A 17,990-nucleotide genomic window follows, 5' to 3' on the forward strand; every position below is an offset into this window, starting at 1 on the left:
CGGCTCCGGCCAATCACAGCGCCGGAGCCATGATACCCAGAAAGAAGATGGACGCTCCGTAGCAGAGGGGACATCGCAGGCTCCTATGTCAGGTAAGTGACACATAATGGGCTACTATGCAGGGAAACAAAGAGGAAGTAAACCCATCAGGGTTTACTTCCTCTTTAAACTTCAGTAAGTCGTCTTCACCACACCACATTAGATGCCTAACTGCATTGAGTCGCTGCCAGGGAGTGTGTGTGTATATATATATATATATATATATATTGTGTATATATATATATATATATATATATATATATATATATATATATATATATATATATATAGTGAAGTTTGTTTCTGTGAATGTCAGTAGACTTGGTGGCCCCATTAGAAGTTATGCCCCGGTAATGGCTTCGTGTGACTTTGCTCGGTCTGGTATGTCCCCTCACAATCACATCATACAATCTCTCTGTACAAGAGGCGTTATACGATAAGCATTCGCCCTAAGGGTTATGGTAGGCCACGCCCCCCGGTCACATGGCAACCTCCTCCCTGTAATGGAAGTGTTTTACTTCTGCCCCACCCTCCCCCCTACTTCCGTTTGACTTCCCACCCGCTAGAGGCCGAGCGTTAGCACTTACGGTCTCCGGCGCGACTCCCATCTTCCCAGTGACTATGCGCACAGAAGAATAGGCTTCGGACTCCGACAAAATGGCGGACGGGGGGACAGGGTCACTGTAGGGATCGAAGCTCCCCCTCTCCCGGGTCATTGGTCCGGTCCTGTTTCCGGCGTGTCCTTGAGGCGACTGTCCCAGCCATGTTCTCCCGCTGCCTAAGTCGAACCCTGCGCTGCCCGGTGTCCGCCCTCCGGAGGGTGAGTCTAATTATGTAACCCCAGCCCCCCCCCCCCCATGTTACTCGGTGTCCGCCCTCCGGAGGGTGAGTCTAATCATGTACCCACAGCCCTCCCCCCTCCATGTTACTAGGTGTCCGCCCTCCGGAGGGTGAGTCTACCTATTTCCCTCTGAGGAGGTACCTACCTTCCCACATATACTTCTCTACACCCCCAGAGGTCACCTCAGGTCATGTTGGGTTGTGGTTAGCCTATTATTGGGGGGGGGGGGGGGGGGGTGTCGTGTCGCCTACATAAGCCGTATCGTGGTCTTGCAATGTTGGTGTTTGTCGCCAGTCATGTGATCTGCACCGCCCCAGCGCCCTCAGCGAGGTCATGTGACCGGTGTGCTGGCATTGGATCACATGACGGGTGAGCGGATGGTATAGGGCGGGGATATGCAATTAGAGGACCTCCAGCGGTTGCAGAACTACAAGTCCCATCATGCCTCTGCCTCTGGGTGTCATGCTTGTGGCTGTCAGAGTCTCGCTATGCCTCATGGGACTTGTAGTTCTGCAACAGCTGGAGGTCCGCTAATTGCATATCCCTGGTATAGGGGATTTAGGTGACTTTGAACGCGGCATGGTTGTTGGTGGCAGACGGGCTGGTCTGAGGATTTCTGGGATTTTCACACACAACCATCTCTCGGGGTTTACAGAGAATGGTCCAAAAAGAGAAAATATCCAGTGAGCGGCAGTTGTGTGGAGGAAAATGCCTTGTTCAGGTCGGAGGAGAATGGGCAGACTGGTTCTAGATCATGGGTCTCAAATTGGGGGCCCCTCCAGCTGTTGAGGAACTACAAGTCCCATCATGCCTCTGCCTGAGGGAGTCATGCTTGTAACTGTCAGCCTTGCAATGCCTCATGGGACTTGTAGTTTTGCAACAGCTGGAGGGCCCCCAGTTTGAGACCCCTGTTCTAGATGATAGAAAGACAACTCAAATAACCACTCATTACAACCAAGGTATGCAGAATACCATCTCTGAACGCACAACATATCGAACCTTGAAGCAGATGGGCTACAACAGAAGACCTCACCGGGTGCCTCTCCTGTCAGCTGAGAACAGGAAACTGAGGCTACAATCCCCACAGGATCACCAAAATTGGACAACAGAAGATTGGAAAAACGTTGCCTGGTCTGATGAGATTTCAGCTGCGACATTCAGATGGTCGGGTCAGAATTTGGCGCATGGATCCATCCTGCCTTGTATCACCGGTTCAGGCTGGTGGTGGGGGTGTAATGGTGGGGGGGGATATTTTCTTGGCACACTTTGGGCCCCTTAGTACCAATTGAGCATCGTTTAAACCCCACGACCTACCTGAGTATTGTTGCTGACCATGTCCATCCCTTTATGACTACAGTGTCCCCATCTTCTGATGGCTCCTTCCAGCAGGATAATGCACCATGTCACAAAGCTCCAATCATCTCACCACTGGACAATGAGGTCCCTGTACTCCAATGGCCTCCACACTCACCACATCTCATCCAATAGAGCACCTTTGGGATGTGGTGGAATGGGAGATTCACATCATGGATGTGCAGCCGACAAATCTGCAGCCACTGCATGATACCATCATGTCACTATGGAGCAAAATCTCTGAGGAACCTTTCCAACACCTTGTTGTATCTCCACCACGAAGAATGAAGACAAAAAGGGGGTCCAACCCGGTACTAGCAAGGTGTACCTAATAAAATGGCCGGTGAGAGTATTAAGTGGAGTCCCTCATATGTAACGTCCAAGGCATGTCTTGGGAGGGAGCCGCCATTTTCTTTTTTTTTTTTTTTTAAGGTGACTCCGCATTGAGAGCCGCGGCTTTTCTGTAATGTACATCACAAGACGCAGAGCATCTTCATAGATTATATTTACTTGTGTTAAACTTATTTTTTCTCTATCGCTCGTTGAAGGACACGGCTCGCTCATTCACCGATTTAATGCCGCCACCTGCAGGAGAAGAGTGTGTAAGAAAAGTGGGTGCTGCAAAAGCAACTTTTCAGAGCCTCACAGGGGCCCTTCATCTAGCATGTGACCTGCCCTGATAAAGGGGTCCTGGGAGGCTCCAAAATGTTGCTCATTGTTGTAACGATGTGATCGCTGAATAAAGTTTTGTACCCGTTCTGGAAATCCGTGGTGTGCTGGCGACCCTCTCTCGCTCTGACTATACACAGTTCCAGGTGGGGGTCGCTGCAGCACCCACTTACCTACACGGCCATTTCTACAGGAACGTGTGCCTTGGGTATAGTGTGTTGGAACCTGCAGGATGCTAAGTGCAGATGTATTCCAGGAAGTAAATGATAAATGAACCATCTGCCCTTAACCAAGATGGCCACAGCTAGAAATGCTAGGGGACAGTTTTCAAAGTGATTTCTCAGCAAATAATAGCATGAAGACATGGATGGGGGGAGTTTGTTTTGAATAATAAAAATTGATTAAATAGTGTTTGTGTTGCTCAGATGAAGTGTAATTCCACTCAAAGAAACCATGGATTCCAAAGTCCGCTAAGCCAGGGAACAGGTCCTCCTAGCAAATAAAGGATTCACCCACTCACACACAGATGGGGGGAGATGTTTGCAGCTCTATGCAAAGGTTTGGTAGGAGGAGATTTCAGACATGTGGATCTGCAATATAGTGTCTCACAGCTACGAGCTGGAACTTCAGAGCCTTCCTCCTCCGTGCCTTATGCCAGGGCTCGACAAACACCAAGTGCCATGGTGACAAAAAATTTCGTCCTGGCACCTGGGCTGCCGCCCAAATGCTCTACCATACCCTGCGCTATGTATACACTAGGGCTGGGCGATTTTTCACAAAAAAAAAAAAAAATATCTGCGATTTTGTTAAAAAAAAACTCGATTCACGATTCGAATCGAGTTGTGTTTTTTTTTGTTTTTTTTTGGACACAGCGCCAGTCCTTAGGAGCAGCGGGCAGGAGTTTAGGCGAGGCCGCGGCTTCAGGATAGTCCGCGGCGTCCGGCCTTGTGGACTAGGCCGAAGCTGGGACCTCGCCTCGCTCCTCAGGACCGGCGCGGTGAAAAAAAAATCGATTTGCTTAAATTTTGAATCGATTTGACCTCTCAACTCGATTCAAAATTTAAATCAATTTTTTTTTTTTTCCCCAGCCCTAGTATACACTCTTCTCCCTGATGTCACTTCTGGGTGCCCGTTTGACATGTTGGGTATCTACTCGATGCAACTTCGGCTTTTATATGTTACCAAAAACTTGGGTGATTTATTGTGTTTTTGTGCACCTTAAAATTAACTTTTAATGTGTTTTTTGTTTGTTTTTTTACAGAAATGTACCTTTTCGGTAAATTTGTGTGATATAAAAAATTGGAACTATTTTATTCTCTAGGGTGTCTTTCAGTAAAAGTTGTTGGGTTTTTTTTTTTTTAAATGTAATCTTCAGGCCTAATTTTTTTTTTTTTTTTAAACGTGTTTTAAAAAGCTGCGAAGAAGGCTCTGGCTGTAAAAGGGTTAAAGGATAAGTTCACGTTTTGGGAACATGTTGCATGTTTCACCCGTAAAGTTTTGTTTAAAAAAACTGTCTCCTAACTTTTTTTTTAGCTGGCTCCTAGATTTGAAGTAAATTTGTAAAGACATGTTTCTTTGAATCCCCCCCTAAAAACAGATTTGCTCTTTTGTAAGCTTTCAATCATCTTCTGTTTTAAGGCGTTCTAAAGGGCAGAGGTTATGCGGTTTCTACTTAAACCTTTTCAGGGGTCCCAAATTAAACATCTATGTTCGCCCCCATCTTGGACCTCAAGGAATTGTTACAGTCTTTTGTGGCCTCTCTCCAGCAGGGAGATTTCCTGGCCTCAGTGGATACTATTTTTACCTGCACGTTCTGACCTTTCCACCTCACCAAAGGTTTCTTTGGTTTGCGGTGGAGTTCCACCATTGTTGGTTGCTGGCCTTGTTCTTCCACCTCTCCACACCTCCCAGTATGCTCACTGAGGTCCTGGCTCTGGGACTCGTACCTGAGGTATCCCTGTCATGGGGTACCTGAACATTGTTCCCTCAAATGTAAATATCTCCTTCACTGCTGGAGACCATTGTATCTCACTGTGCGCACTCTGGACTGTCCCAACATGAGGTTGGAATATTTAGGCTGGATACCATCCAGGCAAGAGTGATCCCCTTCTGGAGAAATTTCTTGCTCTGAGAACTATGATAGACTTGCTTTAGTCGTTGATAAGTCCCCCGATTTGTCTTTGTATGAGGGTTCTGGGAAAGATGGTAGCCACCTTTTTTGAGGCAATGCCCAGTTTAATTCCAAACCCCTATAGTAGAATGTCTTGGTGACAATGGACTGGAGGGCGCAGTCATTGGACTCCCTGATGCTGTTACACCCCAGCAGAAGACTGTCTCTTGATTGGAGGACCTCCTCCATGGGTGCTGTAGATGGTAAAATCATTCCTCCCTCAATCCTCAAAGGTTCTGACAATTTGTTTTGCCCTACTGCATTGGTCAGGGCTTTCCTGTAAGTTGGACAACGCTATGGTGGTGACATACATAAATCATCAAGGAGGCACCAGAAGTTGGGCTGCTCAAGAGGAAGTGGATCTCACCCTGGCTTGGGCAAAACATATTCTCGTGCTCAGTGGCAGCTGGTGCTCCATTTTTGTCAGGGCAAACAAACCACCAGATCCACCAGACAGCTGCAGGGATTAGGGGGTGGCACTCCTAATGGAGCGGCTGCCACTGCTCATACTGTATGCTGTGCACATTCCAGGCATTTAAAATGGGCAGGGGGGTTTCCGCAATCAACTGTCTCCGGGGAGAATGGGCTATTCACCCAGTGGTGTTTGAGGAACTCTGTTGATGGTGGAGCATCACAGATGTGGATCTTCTGGTGTCCAGGTTGAATGCAAAGCTTTACAGGTTCCTCTCCAGCATCAGGGATCCTCAAGTGTTTGTGATGGATGCTCTTGTGGCACCAGTTCTCCTCCATAATTTTTGCTTTCCTTCCACTACCATTGCGTCTGCTTCGCAAGATTTGAGTGAAAGGAATTCCGGAAATTCGAATTACCCTGGCTTGACCTAGGAGAACGCGGTGCTCTGCTGACATTGTAAACATGCCGGGGGAACAACCTTTTGGATCCTTCGGGATTGACCGGACCTTCTGTTGAAAGTTCCAGCCTTCTGTCCTTTACAGTCACTGGCTTTAATTGCATAGCTGTTGAAGCCAGGATCTTAAGAGACAGGAGAGTCTCAGATTTGGTCGTTCCTACCCTAATGAACACTGGGAATGCGACCAAGGGGATTCTACCACAGAACCTGGAATTCTTATTTTGCATGGTGTGAGGCTAGGTGATTTCATCCTCACACGTATGTCCTGGGTCGCATCCTGGCTGTTCTCCAATCTGGAGTTGATCAGGGTTTGGCCTTGAGAACGATCAAGGGTCAAGTTTCTGCCTTTTTCAGAGACCAGTTGTTACACATTTCTTTGCTGCATGTCTTTGTGGAAGGCGTCACCCCTGTTGTCCCACAAGTCATTTGTGGGAACTCAACTTGGTACTTTCTATGTTGCAGAGATCTCCGTTTGAACCTATCCAGGATATTCCTTTAGTCCTTCTGATTCCGAAGGTTATTTTTCTGGTTGCCATTACTTTGGCTCTCTGAATTGGCTACTCTTCCCTGTAAGAAACTTCTCCCGGTGCTTCACTGTGAGGAGGTGATTTTTTTGGCCTTGGCCATTATTTTCACCAAAGGCGATTGCTTCTTTCTATCTTAACCAGGACATTGGGGTTTATTTTCTAAAGCTGGAGAGTGCAAAATCAGGCTCACTTCTGCATAGAAATCAATCAGCTTCCAGGTTTTCTTGCCAAAGCTTATTTGAACAAGCTGAGGATAGAAGCTGATTGGCTACCATGCACCTCTGCATCACATTCTGAGTGCACCAGCTTTAGTAAATCTCCCCCAATGTGGTGTGTTATTTCTGTCCTAAGCCTCAGACTGAGGGAGAAGGCTCTTCACCATTTAGATATGGTTTGTGCTAGGGTTGCATCGATGCCAGCATCTGTGCCAATACTAAGCATTTTGCACGAGTACTTGTACTTATGCAAATGCTCCGATACCTTTTTGCGTTGTGATTTGAACCCATACAAAATGAGTGGGCTGAAATGGCAATGCAAAGAATCACATGCGATTTGAACAGGAATGAGGTGCGATTGCTGTCCGAATTGCATTCAGTTTTGCCATAGTGACTTCACACAGGAGTGGTGCGGGCAACCGCATCATTTTGTATGGGCTCAAATTACACTGCAAAGGCATCAGTACTCATACTCGCCGGGAAAAAAAAAGTATCGGTGCATCCCTAGTTTTGTGCTGTTGGTTGTTACCTGAGGTTGACTGCTTCTATTTGTCAGTCACAATCCCCCTTTTTGTCCTTCCTGAAGGCCCGAAGAAGGGCCACGCAGCTTCAGAATCTAACATTTCTCTATTAAATTGTCAGCTTGTCGCTCAAGCGTACGGTCTAAAAGGCAAAGTTCCACCGTTTTCGGTAACGGCTCATTCTACCAGGAGTGTTGGTGCCTCCTGGGCTACTCGTTGCCAGGCTTTAGTAGCTCAAGTTTGTAAAAACTATCTGGTTTTTGGTTCTTACTTTCACAAAGATTTACCAAGTAGATGTTGGAGCCGCTGAGGACGGTACCTTTTGGTCGGCGTGTGTTGAGGGCCACTGCGTGAGGTTCTAACCTGTTCTGGTTTCGTTGTTTGGGGCCAGTTTCTGTGTTGTCCTCCCCCTCATATTCAGTGCTTTGGGACATCCCTGTCATCATGTATAGGAAGATACTCCATGTTCCGTGATGTACAATAAAGAAAATAGGATTTTTGATTTGCCTGTACAACCCCGGACCCAAAGATCCCACCCCTTTTTTTTTTTTTTTTTTTCCTTTTGAGGTTCATGGCTGGCTTCAAAACCTGAAGCCTTGCCTAAGGGGAGGGGTTATGCCTAGGAGGAGACCTTCCTGTGTGTTTTTATTGCCAGTGTCCAATCGCCTGAAAGTGACAGCGGAACCATAGGAAATCTATTGTAATGGATATAAATATGCTGTGTCCTGTGATGTATTCCAAGAAAGCAAAAAAATCCAGTTTTCTCTGCCGTCTGATGTGTTGCTGAATGTTTAGCAGTGCACAATTCTGGACCGTTTCCCATTGGCTCCTCTGTTCCTATATCAGAGGCATCTGTGAGTCATAATTTGTCACGTTGAGGGTGAAGTTGGCACTATGCCTTTATAGTAGGTGTGGGAGAAGGACAGCGCAGGGAGCTGATTGGAGGAATATTGGCACTATGCCATATAGTGGAAGTAGGGGGGAGCACAGTGCAGGCAGCTGATTGGAGGAATATTGGCGCTGTGCCATATAGTGGAAGTAGGGGGAAGCACAGTGCAGGCAGCTGATTGGAGGACTGCCCTCTAGTAAAGGTGGGAGGAGCACAATGCACATATCTGATTGGAGGAATGTTGGCAGAGCTCCTCCCCAGTCTCTGATAGCTTTTCTCTCTCCCACAGGGTTCCAGCGGCACGCAGATTCGACTTTACACGCGTGAGTATGAATGCGATGTTCTGCAGAGAATGGTGCAGAGTTGTTCTTTATGTTCTGTTTATTTTTTTTAGGGGCCGCCGGGTGCCGAATCACGTCTGTTGGCAGCCAGAAGAACTTTCTGTAAGTAGTGTTCAGGGCCTGCGCTGTGGATCTGGGTTGGTGATAGCATCTGGGGGTTTGTGTGTGTGTGTATGTGTGTGTTTGGACAGGATGCTGATTGCGCTGTCTGGTCTCTTTCTCTGCAGACCCTCCAGTACAGATGCAATCAGGTTCTATCGGACGTCAGCCGTTTGCAGTAAGTACTAGCACAGCTTAGCAATCGGATGAAACAATTCAGCGACCGCTATTCTCCTAATCCCTCCCTCTCCCCCCGGCAGGGCAGGACGTGGTGACCGTCAACACACCAGCATTTGCTGAATCTGTCACAGAAGGAGATGTCAGGTGGGAGAAAGGTGAGATGGTGGCGCTGCTGGGTGGGTGGGGGAAGAGAAAGGCAGGCCAGGGGTGGTTAGCTGTGGGGGTGAGTCTTCTGCGCAGCCAGGCTCCGAGTGTGGTCAGTTAACCCCTTATTGTCTCTTGCAGCTGTCGGGGATGCCGTATCTGAGGATGAAGTTGTGTGCGAGATTGAGACTGACAAGGTGATTGGAATTCTACTGGATTTTTACCTACTTCTGTTCTATAGACACTGGTCCATTGCACTGACTATCCCAGAGTGCTAAGTGGGAGGCTCCGCCCTCTGTAGTCACATGGTGGGGTGGGAGGCTCCGCCCTCTGTAGTCACATGGTGGGGTGGGAGGCTCCGCCCTCTGTAGTCACATGGTGGGGTGGGAGGCTCCGCCCTCTGTAGTCACATGGTGGGGTGGGAGGCTCCGCCCTCTAGTCAGGTGGTGGAGTGGGAGGCCCAGCCCTCTGTAGTCACAATGATTAGTTTTTTTTTGTTGATGTTGCCTACGATCGTTTTTTGTGTCACCAGAGGCAGAGTCTCCCTGCCATGAGGATAGAGGTGCCCTGTGTAAACTCCTGGGGAAAAAGCAGTGAGCCAAAAGTTGGGCCGGCAATGTTTTTGTGTTCACACAGTACTGGTGCCATGGTTGCAGGGATGAAAAATGATATATATTTTTTTGGGGTGGGGTTTCTTACTGTTCCTGGACTCCACCCACTAACGCCAAACTGCCAATTAATAGAAATGAACAAATAGGTTGTTGGCCAGTTATCACAGTGAAGGACTTCAGTAGGGATGGCTGTGCAGTCATGTGACCTTCATTCACAACTCTCCGCCCTCTTTCCAGAACATGTCAACAGGGACCACAATCACAGCTCTGTCTACCTCCCTGAACACTTTACAAGGTGTCCCATCCCATCCACAACTGTCTGTCCACCTCCCAGAATACCTTGTGAAGTGGTCACAGTTCTGCTGGCTGTGCTATAAATGAGCGGGCCCTTGCGTGAGGTGCTGTAAATATGGGGGGGTACTTGTGTGGTATGCTATAAATGGGGAAGCCCTTGTGAGGTGCTATTAATTAGGGAGGACCTGGTGCCAGGTGCTATAAATGGGGGGGGGGGGCCTTGGTGGCAGGTGCTATAAATGGGGGGGGGGGGGGGGCCTGGTAGCAGGTGCTATAAATGGGGGGGGGGGGGGCCTGGTAACAGGCGCTATAAATGGGGGGGGGGCTTGGTGGCAGGTGCTATAAATGGAGGGGGGGGGCTTGGTGGCAGGTGCTATAAATGGGGGGGGGGGGGGGGCCTGGTGGCAGGTGCTATAAATGGGGGGGGGGGGCCTGGTGGCAGGTACTATAAATGGGGGGGGGGGGGGGGCTGGTGGCAGGTGCTATCAATGGGGGGGGGGGGGCTGGTGGCAGGTGCTATAAATGAGGGGGGCTCTGGTGGCAGGTGCTATAAATGGGGGGGCTGGTGGCAGGTGCTATAAATCAAAAGGTCCTGGTGGCAGGTGCTATAAATGGGGGGGGGGGGGCTGGTGGCAGGTGCTATAAATGGGGGGGGGGGGGGTCACAGCTCTGCTATAAATCGAGACCCTCATGGTAGGTCTGCTGTGCCATAAATGGCGGTGTTCATGTTAGGGGCTATAAATAGGATCTCTTTTGTGAGGCGCTATAAATAGCGGCCTGCATGTGAGAGGGTTTTACAGCTCTTGTATAAGTAGGGGCCCTCGTGTGAGGTTCTATAAATCGGGGCCCTCTTGTGAGGTGGTCACAGCTGATCCTGCTGACAAATTTCTGTGTCTTGACCTTGTGGACTCCCTGAGGCTGCCCTGATAGCTGCCTGAACTCCTATTAATACCATACACTGTTTTCCAGCTCTTAAGTCACCATAGCAGTATCCAGCACAGCGCCGTGTAGTTTGCACTGAACTTGTACTACAAAGTGCATGTTGTCCCCTGCAGGGGGGGAGGCAGGATAAAGAAAACCTCTCTTGTGAGACTTCTTAATTCTGAAAACTCCTAAGAATGAAACCCTGCCTACTATCATTCCATTGTGCAATGAAAATGGCTTGGAGACCAGAGGAGCACTTTCATTGGACAGGGCCGGGGGTGAAGTTTAGCCATGAAATCAGGGAGCGCTCTGTAACAAGGAATCTAAATCAGAGAGGGGGAGGGGGCCCTGGACAGGTTTTTCTGGCTAATACACATAATAGGCATCTTGTGGTATTTGCTGTTAAGTATAGTCCCAGTCATGACTGGTTCTCTTTATTTACCTTCATGTTTCACTCAATAAGCTTCATGTTTCCTTGTGTAGACATCGGTACAAGTACCCGCTCCTACAGCTGGAGTTATCGAGGCTCTTCTGGTCCCTGATGGTGGAAAGGTGGAGGGTGGGACTCCTCTCTTTGTCCTCAGGAAGTCCGGAGGTACATAATATTGACTGGAGGAAGAAGGGGGAGGAGTCATTCTGGAGTTACATAGACTTAGTTAGAGCAGGGGTCTCCAAACTGTGGCCCTCCAGTTGTTCAGGAACTACAATTCCCATCATGCCTAGTCATGTCTGTGAATGTCAGAGGTTTACAATGCTTCAAGGGACATGTATTTCCACAACAGCTGGAGGGCTGTATTTTGGAGATCCCTGGGCTAGAGAAAGAAGGGGGGAGGGATCATTCTGGCGCCATATATAGTACTGGCTGTAGGAAACTGGGGGTGGGGTCAGTATTGTACATTGTATTGGCTTGTGTAAGAAGGGGAGGAGTCAGTCTGAAGTTTTATAGTATTGGCAGGAGGAAGATGGAGGGACTGGTCAGTCTGGAGGTACATAGTAATGGCTAGAGGAAAAAGGGGGGAGGGATCACTCTGGAGCTACTTTGTATTGGTTGAGGAAGAAAGGGGAGGAGTCAGTCTCGATCTACTTGGCTAGACTAGAGTATAGAAAGGGGAGTGGTCAGTTTTGCAGGTGCATGTGCTGGCTGGAGGAAGAATAGGGAAGGGTAATTGTATTGGCTGGAGAAAGGTGGGGTGTGGCCAGTCTTGAAGAAACATATGGAAGGCAGATTTATTTGCTTTGTTGATTTGTGTTTTTTTTTCTGTTCAGCTGCTCCTAAAAGCAAACCAGCCGAGGCTGCAGCTCCTCCTCCATCTGCAGCTCCTCCTACAGCAAGCCCTCAGCCTCCTTCAGCCCCGCCTCCTGCTGCTGGTCCAATTCCCACATCTCTCCCACCTGTGCCACCCATCTCTTCCCAACCACTGGAAACAAAGCCTGGTACGTTGCAGAGCGTGTCTACAAGGTGTTGGGTGATGTGTGATTGGTTAGAATTGTTTTGCCAAATTTCTGTGTAAGTGGAATGGGAACAGTAGATATGAAGGACAGAGTGGACAGTGGTATTAGGTGGACACTACACTGTAGATATGGAGGGTAGCGCTTGGACATTGGCACTGGGTGGACACTATAGATATGTAGGTCAGTGACTGAACACGGTAGATATGGAGGTTATTGATTGGACAGTGGCACTGGGTGGACAATGTAGATATGAAGGTAATTGATTGAATACTGGGACTGGGTGGGCACTATAGATATTGGGGATCAGTGACTGGACACTGTAGATATGGAGGTTATTGATTGGACAGTGGCACTGGGTGGATACTAGGTAATGGAGGTTAGTGATTGGACACTGTAGATACTGGGGTTAGTGGGTGGACACTGGCACTGGGTGGACACTGTAGATATGAAGCTCAATGATTGGATACTGTAGATATAGACTTCAGTGATTGGACACTGGCACTGGGTGGACACTGTAGGTATGGAGGTCAGTAATTGGGCACAAGTTGTGAGAGGTAATAGTGTATGGTTGGTATTGGTGGAACAGTTCGGTGGGCTGAGTTGTTATTGACCTATTATGAAATTGCAGTGTCTGCTGTGAAGCCAACATCTGCTGCTCCTGTGTCTGAAGTCGCCCCAGCTGGCAGCGCGCGCACAGAACACAGGGTAAGCTCCTTCTCCCTTTCCAGAAACCAGCAGGATAAGCCCCTCCTCTCTCTCCCCCTCCCTGCATGGTAAACCCCTCCTTCCTTTCCTCTGCTCTGTGTGCTGCTCTACTCAGTGTGCCCTCTGCAGGTGAAAATGAATCGGATGCGCCAGAGAATCGCTCAGCGGCTGAAGGAAGCTCAGAACACGTGTGCTATGCTGACCACCTTCAATGAGGTGGATATGAGGTAAGTGTCCAGCACCTGGGAGCAGGGGTTGGTTCTTCCTACTTGGAGTCTAATAACACATCCTTCCTCTTCTTCAGTACCATCCAGCAGATGAGGACGCTGCACAAAGATGCTTTCTTGAAGAAACACAATCTAAAGCTTGGCTTTATGTCCGCTTTTGTTAAAGCTGCAGCCTTCGCCCTCCACGACCAGCCGGCCGTCAATGCTGGTGAGCCCCTCCCCCTCCTATATAACACCCCATGGCCCACCCATTCTTACACCCTCCTGTCTGGGTCTGATCTAATGTTGCAGGCTCCTCCCTGTTATGTATGTTGGAATCATCCCCCCAAATCCTTTGTGCCTGTCCTACATATAAGGCTCCTTCCTCTCTAGTCCCTGTTCTGCATATTAGAGGTCCTTTGTCATTCCCTGGCCTGCGTGTTAGAGACTCCCCAATTCTTGATATCTGTCCCCTACCTGTTTATTGGATCCTCTTACATCTATAGTGCCTGTTCTGTCTGCACCCTGCATATTAGAGGCTTCTCCCTCCACAGTCCATGTTAACTCTCCTCTGCCTGCGAATTGGAGGCCACCCTTTCTCTAGCCTCTATTCTGTATTTTAGAGGCCCCCACTTCTCTAGTTCCTGTCCTGCATATTGAGTTTCTTCCTCTCTGGTCCTTGTTGTTTTTTATTAAAGGTCCTCCTTCTAAAGTCCTGGGTCCCCTCGCTGCATATTACAGGCTCCTCCCTCTCCAGTCCCTGTCCTCTCACTGCGTATTACAGACTCCTCCCTCTCCGGTCCCTGTCCCCTTACTGCATATTACAGGCTCCTCCCTCTCCGGTCCCTGTCCCCTTACTGCGTATTACAGGCTCCTCCCTCTCCGGTCCCTGTCCCCTTACTGCGTATTACAGGCTCCTCCCTCTCCGGTCCCTGTCCCCTTACTGCGTGTTACAGGCTCCTCCCTCTCCGGTCCCCTTACTGCGTATTACAGGCTCCTCCCTCTCCGGTCCCTGTCCCCTTACTGCGTATTACAGGCTCCTCCCTCTCCGGTCCCCTTACTGCGTATTACAGGCTCCTCCCTCTCCGGTCCCTGTCCCCTTACTGCGTATTACAGGCTCCTCCCTCTCCGGTCCCCTTACTGCGTATTACAGGCTCCTCCCTCTCTGGTCCCTGTCCCCTTACTGTGTATAACAGGCTCCTCCCCTGATGTTGGAGAGTTCTCTGTCCCACCTTCTCTCTGTTTTTTTCATAGTTATTGATGATACGACGAAGGAGATTGTGTACAGAGACTATATAGACATCAGTGTGGCTGTATCTACACCCCGGGTGAGTGAGTGAACATTAGAGTGAGGGGTGGGGTTAGCGGAAAGATTCTGACTCTACCTTTCCCCCCTCCCCTTGCAGGGTCTGGTGGTTCCTGTGTTACGTAATGTGGAATCTATGAACTTTGCTGACATCGAACGGACCATTGCAGAGCTTGGAGAGAAGGTGATGTAATATAGAATGCCGCTGCTCGGGCAGCACTGTGGTTTGCGTCAGATGACCTATAGTGCAAATAAATCCTTCGTGCCCACCCATGAAGAGCATCTTAAAAAATAATATCCATTTACAGTGACTATACGCAGAATTCCTTGGAAGAGGGCAGAGTTGACGAAGAAACATTAGCAATGGGAAGTGGGAGGGTCGGTGGTGGTAGAAGTAGAGATCATGACATTAACAGGGTGGGAAGTGGGAGGAGTTGGTGGTAGGAGTAGATCTGAACTGTTTGAATAATGGACGCATGTTTCCCTCTTCAGGCTCGCAAGAATGAGTTGGCAATCGAAGACATGGATGGTGGCACCTTCACTATCAGTAATGGAGGGGTGTTCGGGTCCATGTTTGGCACACCTATCATCAATCCCCCACAGTCTGCCATCCTGGGAATGCACGGCATATTTGACCGGCCTGTGGCCATATCTGGAAAGGTATGTACATTTGGGGTAGTGGGGGTCTGTAGGAGTGGTGTAGGGCCAGTGTTGAATGGATTAGGGGTTTGGGATTTTACAGGTATTCTATACACTCACCGGCCACTTTATTAGGTACACCTTGCTAGTACCGGGTTGGACCCCCTTTTGCCTTCATTCTTCATGGCATAGATTCAACAAGGTGTGTGAAACATTCCTCAGAGGTTTTGGTCCATAGTGACATGATAGCGTCACGCAGTTGCTGCAGATTTGTCGGTTGCGCATCCATGATGCAAAACTCCCGTTCCACCACATACTAAAAATGCTATACTGGATGGGATGTGGTGAGTGTGGAGGCCATTGGAGTACAGGGACCTCATTGTCCAGTGGTGAGATGATTGGAGCTTTGTGACATGGTGCATTATCCTGCTGGAAGGAGCCGTCAGAAGATGAGGACACTGTAGTCATAAAGGGATGGACATGGTCAGCAACAATACTCTGGTAGGTCGTGGGGTTTAAATGATCAATTGGTACTAAGGGGCCTAAAGTGTACCAAGAAAATATCACCCTCACCATTACACCACCACCACCAGCCTGAACAGTTGATACAGGACAGGATGGATCCATGCTTTCATGTTAATTGAGTTGCTGCCATGTTATTGGCTGATTGGCAATTTGTGTTAGCAAACAATTGAACAGGTGCACCTAATAAAGTGGGCAGTGAGTTTTGGGGGATGTATATTAAGGGTGTGTCAGGAGCTTTGTAGATTAGGGGTATTTGAGGTTGTATAGATTTCAGGGGGAAGTGGGCGGGGGGGTAAAGATTTTAGGGTTTGCTCATTGCAATATGGAATGTTGAGTGGGTATTTGGGCTCATTGGACCTCTTTTTTTTGGCTTGTGCCTCCTATTATTTTGCTCATTATACCTCGCTGCTCTCACAGGTGGAGGTGCGCCCAATGATGTATGTTGCTCTAACTTATGACCATCGACTAATAGACGGCAGAGAAGCAGTCCTTTTCCTGCGTAAGATCAAGTCGGCGGTGGAAGATCCTCGCGTTCTTCTTCTCGATCTATGAGGGATTTTCTGCACGCTTCTCAATGATCCATTTACTCCCCCCATCCCCCAAGTTTTATTTTGGGGCCACTGTCCCCCACCCAACCCCCACTGAGCAAATAGGCGCCAATTTAGAGACTTGGTGTGCGCTTTTTACAGACTCCTCTTCCAGTGGGTTGGGCCATCATCTCTTCCACCTATCAATATGGCACCTTGCGACATATACAGAGTTAACTACAATATTTAAGGACTTGATTTTAAATGTTTAAAAATAAACGCCATTTATGAAAATACGCTTGAGTAGAAAGTATTGTATTTGCAAAGCTGCAATATGCTACTGTCAGAAGTGATAAAACAATGGAGGTGAAGGAAGTTGCACAACAAGGCCCCAAACTTCCTGTTATGAGAACTGCGTAACTCCTCTCTGAACCCTCAAAATAGTTAGGAGAACCCTAACTTTTGAAACTTGGAGTCATGTGACACAATGATGTCACAGCTCTTTGATATGTGGAAGTTTATATGATGTTAGTGACATCACAGCCCTTCAGTATGTTTGTATGTATTCAGCCATCTTATGTACTAATCAAAGGTGGCATCAATTCTTCCGTTACTGTTCAGGTGGGTTCTGACCTCTGTATACGAACAAGGGATTGCAAGTGTGTATTTCAGAAATTTTATTTGCTTACATATTCAAACCACAAGAACTAAGAACTGTCTGTGTATCCCACAGCGACCATTCACATTCCTTTTTCTCATGTTGTTGGGGTTGCTAGGGACAATGCAGACATCACATTTCAGCTGTTTCGCAGATTTTATTAATGTAAGGCAGATTTTATAGCTACCGAGTGATCTAGGAAGTATTTGTCAGCCTCAACCCCATGGGCAGCCAATGAACTGTCAGCCAACCCCATGGGCAGCCAATAAACTCCTGAACTGTTCTGCACCAGTGATTCACTAGCAATGAGGAAAGGATCAGGATGACGCCCCTGGAGCCTGTACATTTTATAGCTGATATAGGAATCCATATTGGCTGAGTCTGATGTTGTGACATCATCAGCCCGCCTCTCTGACTCAGCCAATCAGAGGAAGCTTTGTATTCATTGCTAGAATACATTCCTTTCTATGAACGGCTGAGCGCCGCTCATACTATTGTGCTCCGGGTATGAGACAGGAAGGTTTTGGCTTGAACCCGGAAAACACAGTGCTGTACGCTGTATGTTGCCTCAGCTACATACAGTTTATACCGCACATCCAGCGGCCTCAGGTTAGTGAGGGACACAGTTGGCCCAAATGAACTAAGTAAAGTGTAACAAAAGCTGGAGTTCAGCTATTTTTTTTTTTTTTTTTAAAGAAGTCCAGCCTGAGCTTTTTAGGCTGGGCTTCTCCTACGGGTCACAGGAGTGCCTGGACTGATGGCAGTCTCGGCCTCTCAGCGAGCCACTGAGATGGCCACTCCCCTCCACAGCTCAGCGCTCCGATGAGCATGGAGGAGCAGAGCAGGAGAGATGCTGACTGACAGTCAGCAGCTCTCCGCTCGGGGAGGTGAGAGAACCGAGCCATCGGCGATGTTTGATCGCTCGGTTCTCAGTACAGAGATAACGGGGGACATATGCATACCTATAACATTCCCACAGAGCCGCCCCATCAAACAACACAAAAAAAAAAAAAAACCATAAGGATTATTCTTTACAACTGTACTTTTAATTATTATATATAACCCTATTAACCCCTATAATCACATTAAATTAAATGTAATAATTACTTTTCTCTCCTTTCCCTTTTTCTCTTCCTACCTGAATTTGACAATATAAGCTCAAATAAAACTAACCATTATATTCCGATTAATTACTACCCCTTAACTATCTATCTATCTATCTATCTATCTATCTATCTATCTATCTATCTATCTATCTATCTATCTATATATATATATATATACAT

At 48.1% G+C, this 17,990-nt stretch overlaps 1 protein-coding gene across 1 annotated transcript; it reads left to right on the forward strand.

Annotated features, from left to right (window-relative positions):
- Positions 1–711: 711 nt before the first annotated feature.
- DLST (dihydrolipoamide S-succinyltransferase) lies at positions 712–16,342 on the forward strand. The gene is made up of 15 exons (XM_073609854.1): positions 712–859; positions 8,383–8,416; positions 8,488–8,536; positions 8,662–8,711; positions 8,794–8,868; positions 8,999–9,054; positions 11,170–11,281; positions 11,953–12,120; positions 12,767–12,843; positions 12,973–13,070; positions 13,148–13,278; positions 14,304–14,377; positions 14,456–14,539; positions 14,848–15,015; positions 15,937–16,342. Exons 1-15 carry the CDS (start codon positions 803–805, stop codon positions 16,069–16,071), a joined length of 1,368 nt encoding a protein of 455 aa, XP_073465955.1. The 5' UTR covers positions 712–802; the 3' UTR covers positions 16,072–16,342.
- Positions 16,343–17,990: the final 1,648 nt, after the last annotated feature.

Source organism: Aquarana catesbeiana, linkage group LG13, assembly GCF_042186555.1.
Source record: "Aquarana catesbeiana isolate 2022-GZ linkage group LG13, ASM4218655v1, whole genome shotgun sequence".
Lineage (NCBI taxonomy): Eukaryota > Metazoa > Chordata > Amphibia > Anura > Ranidae > Aquarana > Aquarana catesbeiana.

Excerpts from the sequence above, each read along its gene's own strand:
- DLST (XM_073609854.1), top strand. The coding sequence starts at position 803 with ATGTTCTCCCGCTGCCTAAGTCGAACCCTGCGCTGCCCGGTGTCCGCC. Across the intron at positions 8,869-8,998 it reads AGATGTCAGGTGGGAGAAAG|CTGTCGGGGATGCCGTATCT; the intron begins GTGAGATGGTGG and ends TGTCTCTTGCAG. Across the intron at positions 13,071-13,147 it reads TTCAATGAGGTGGATATGAG|TACCATCCAGCAGATGAGGA; the intron begins GTAAGTGTCCAG and ends CCTCTTCTTCAG.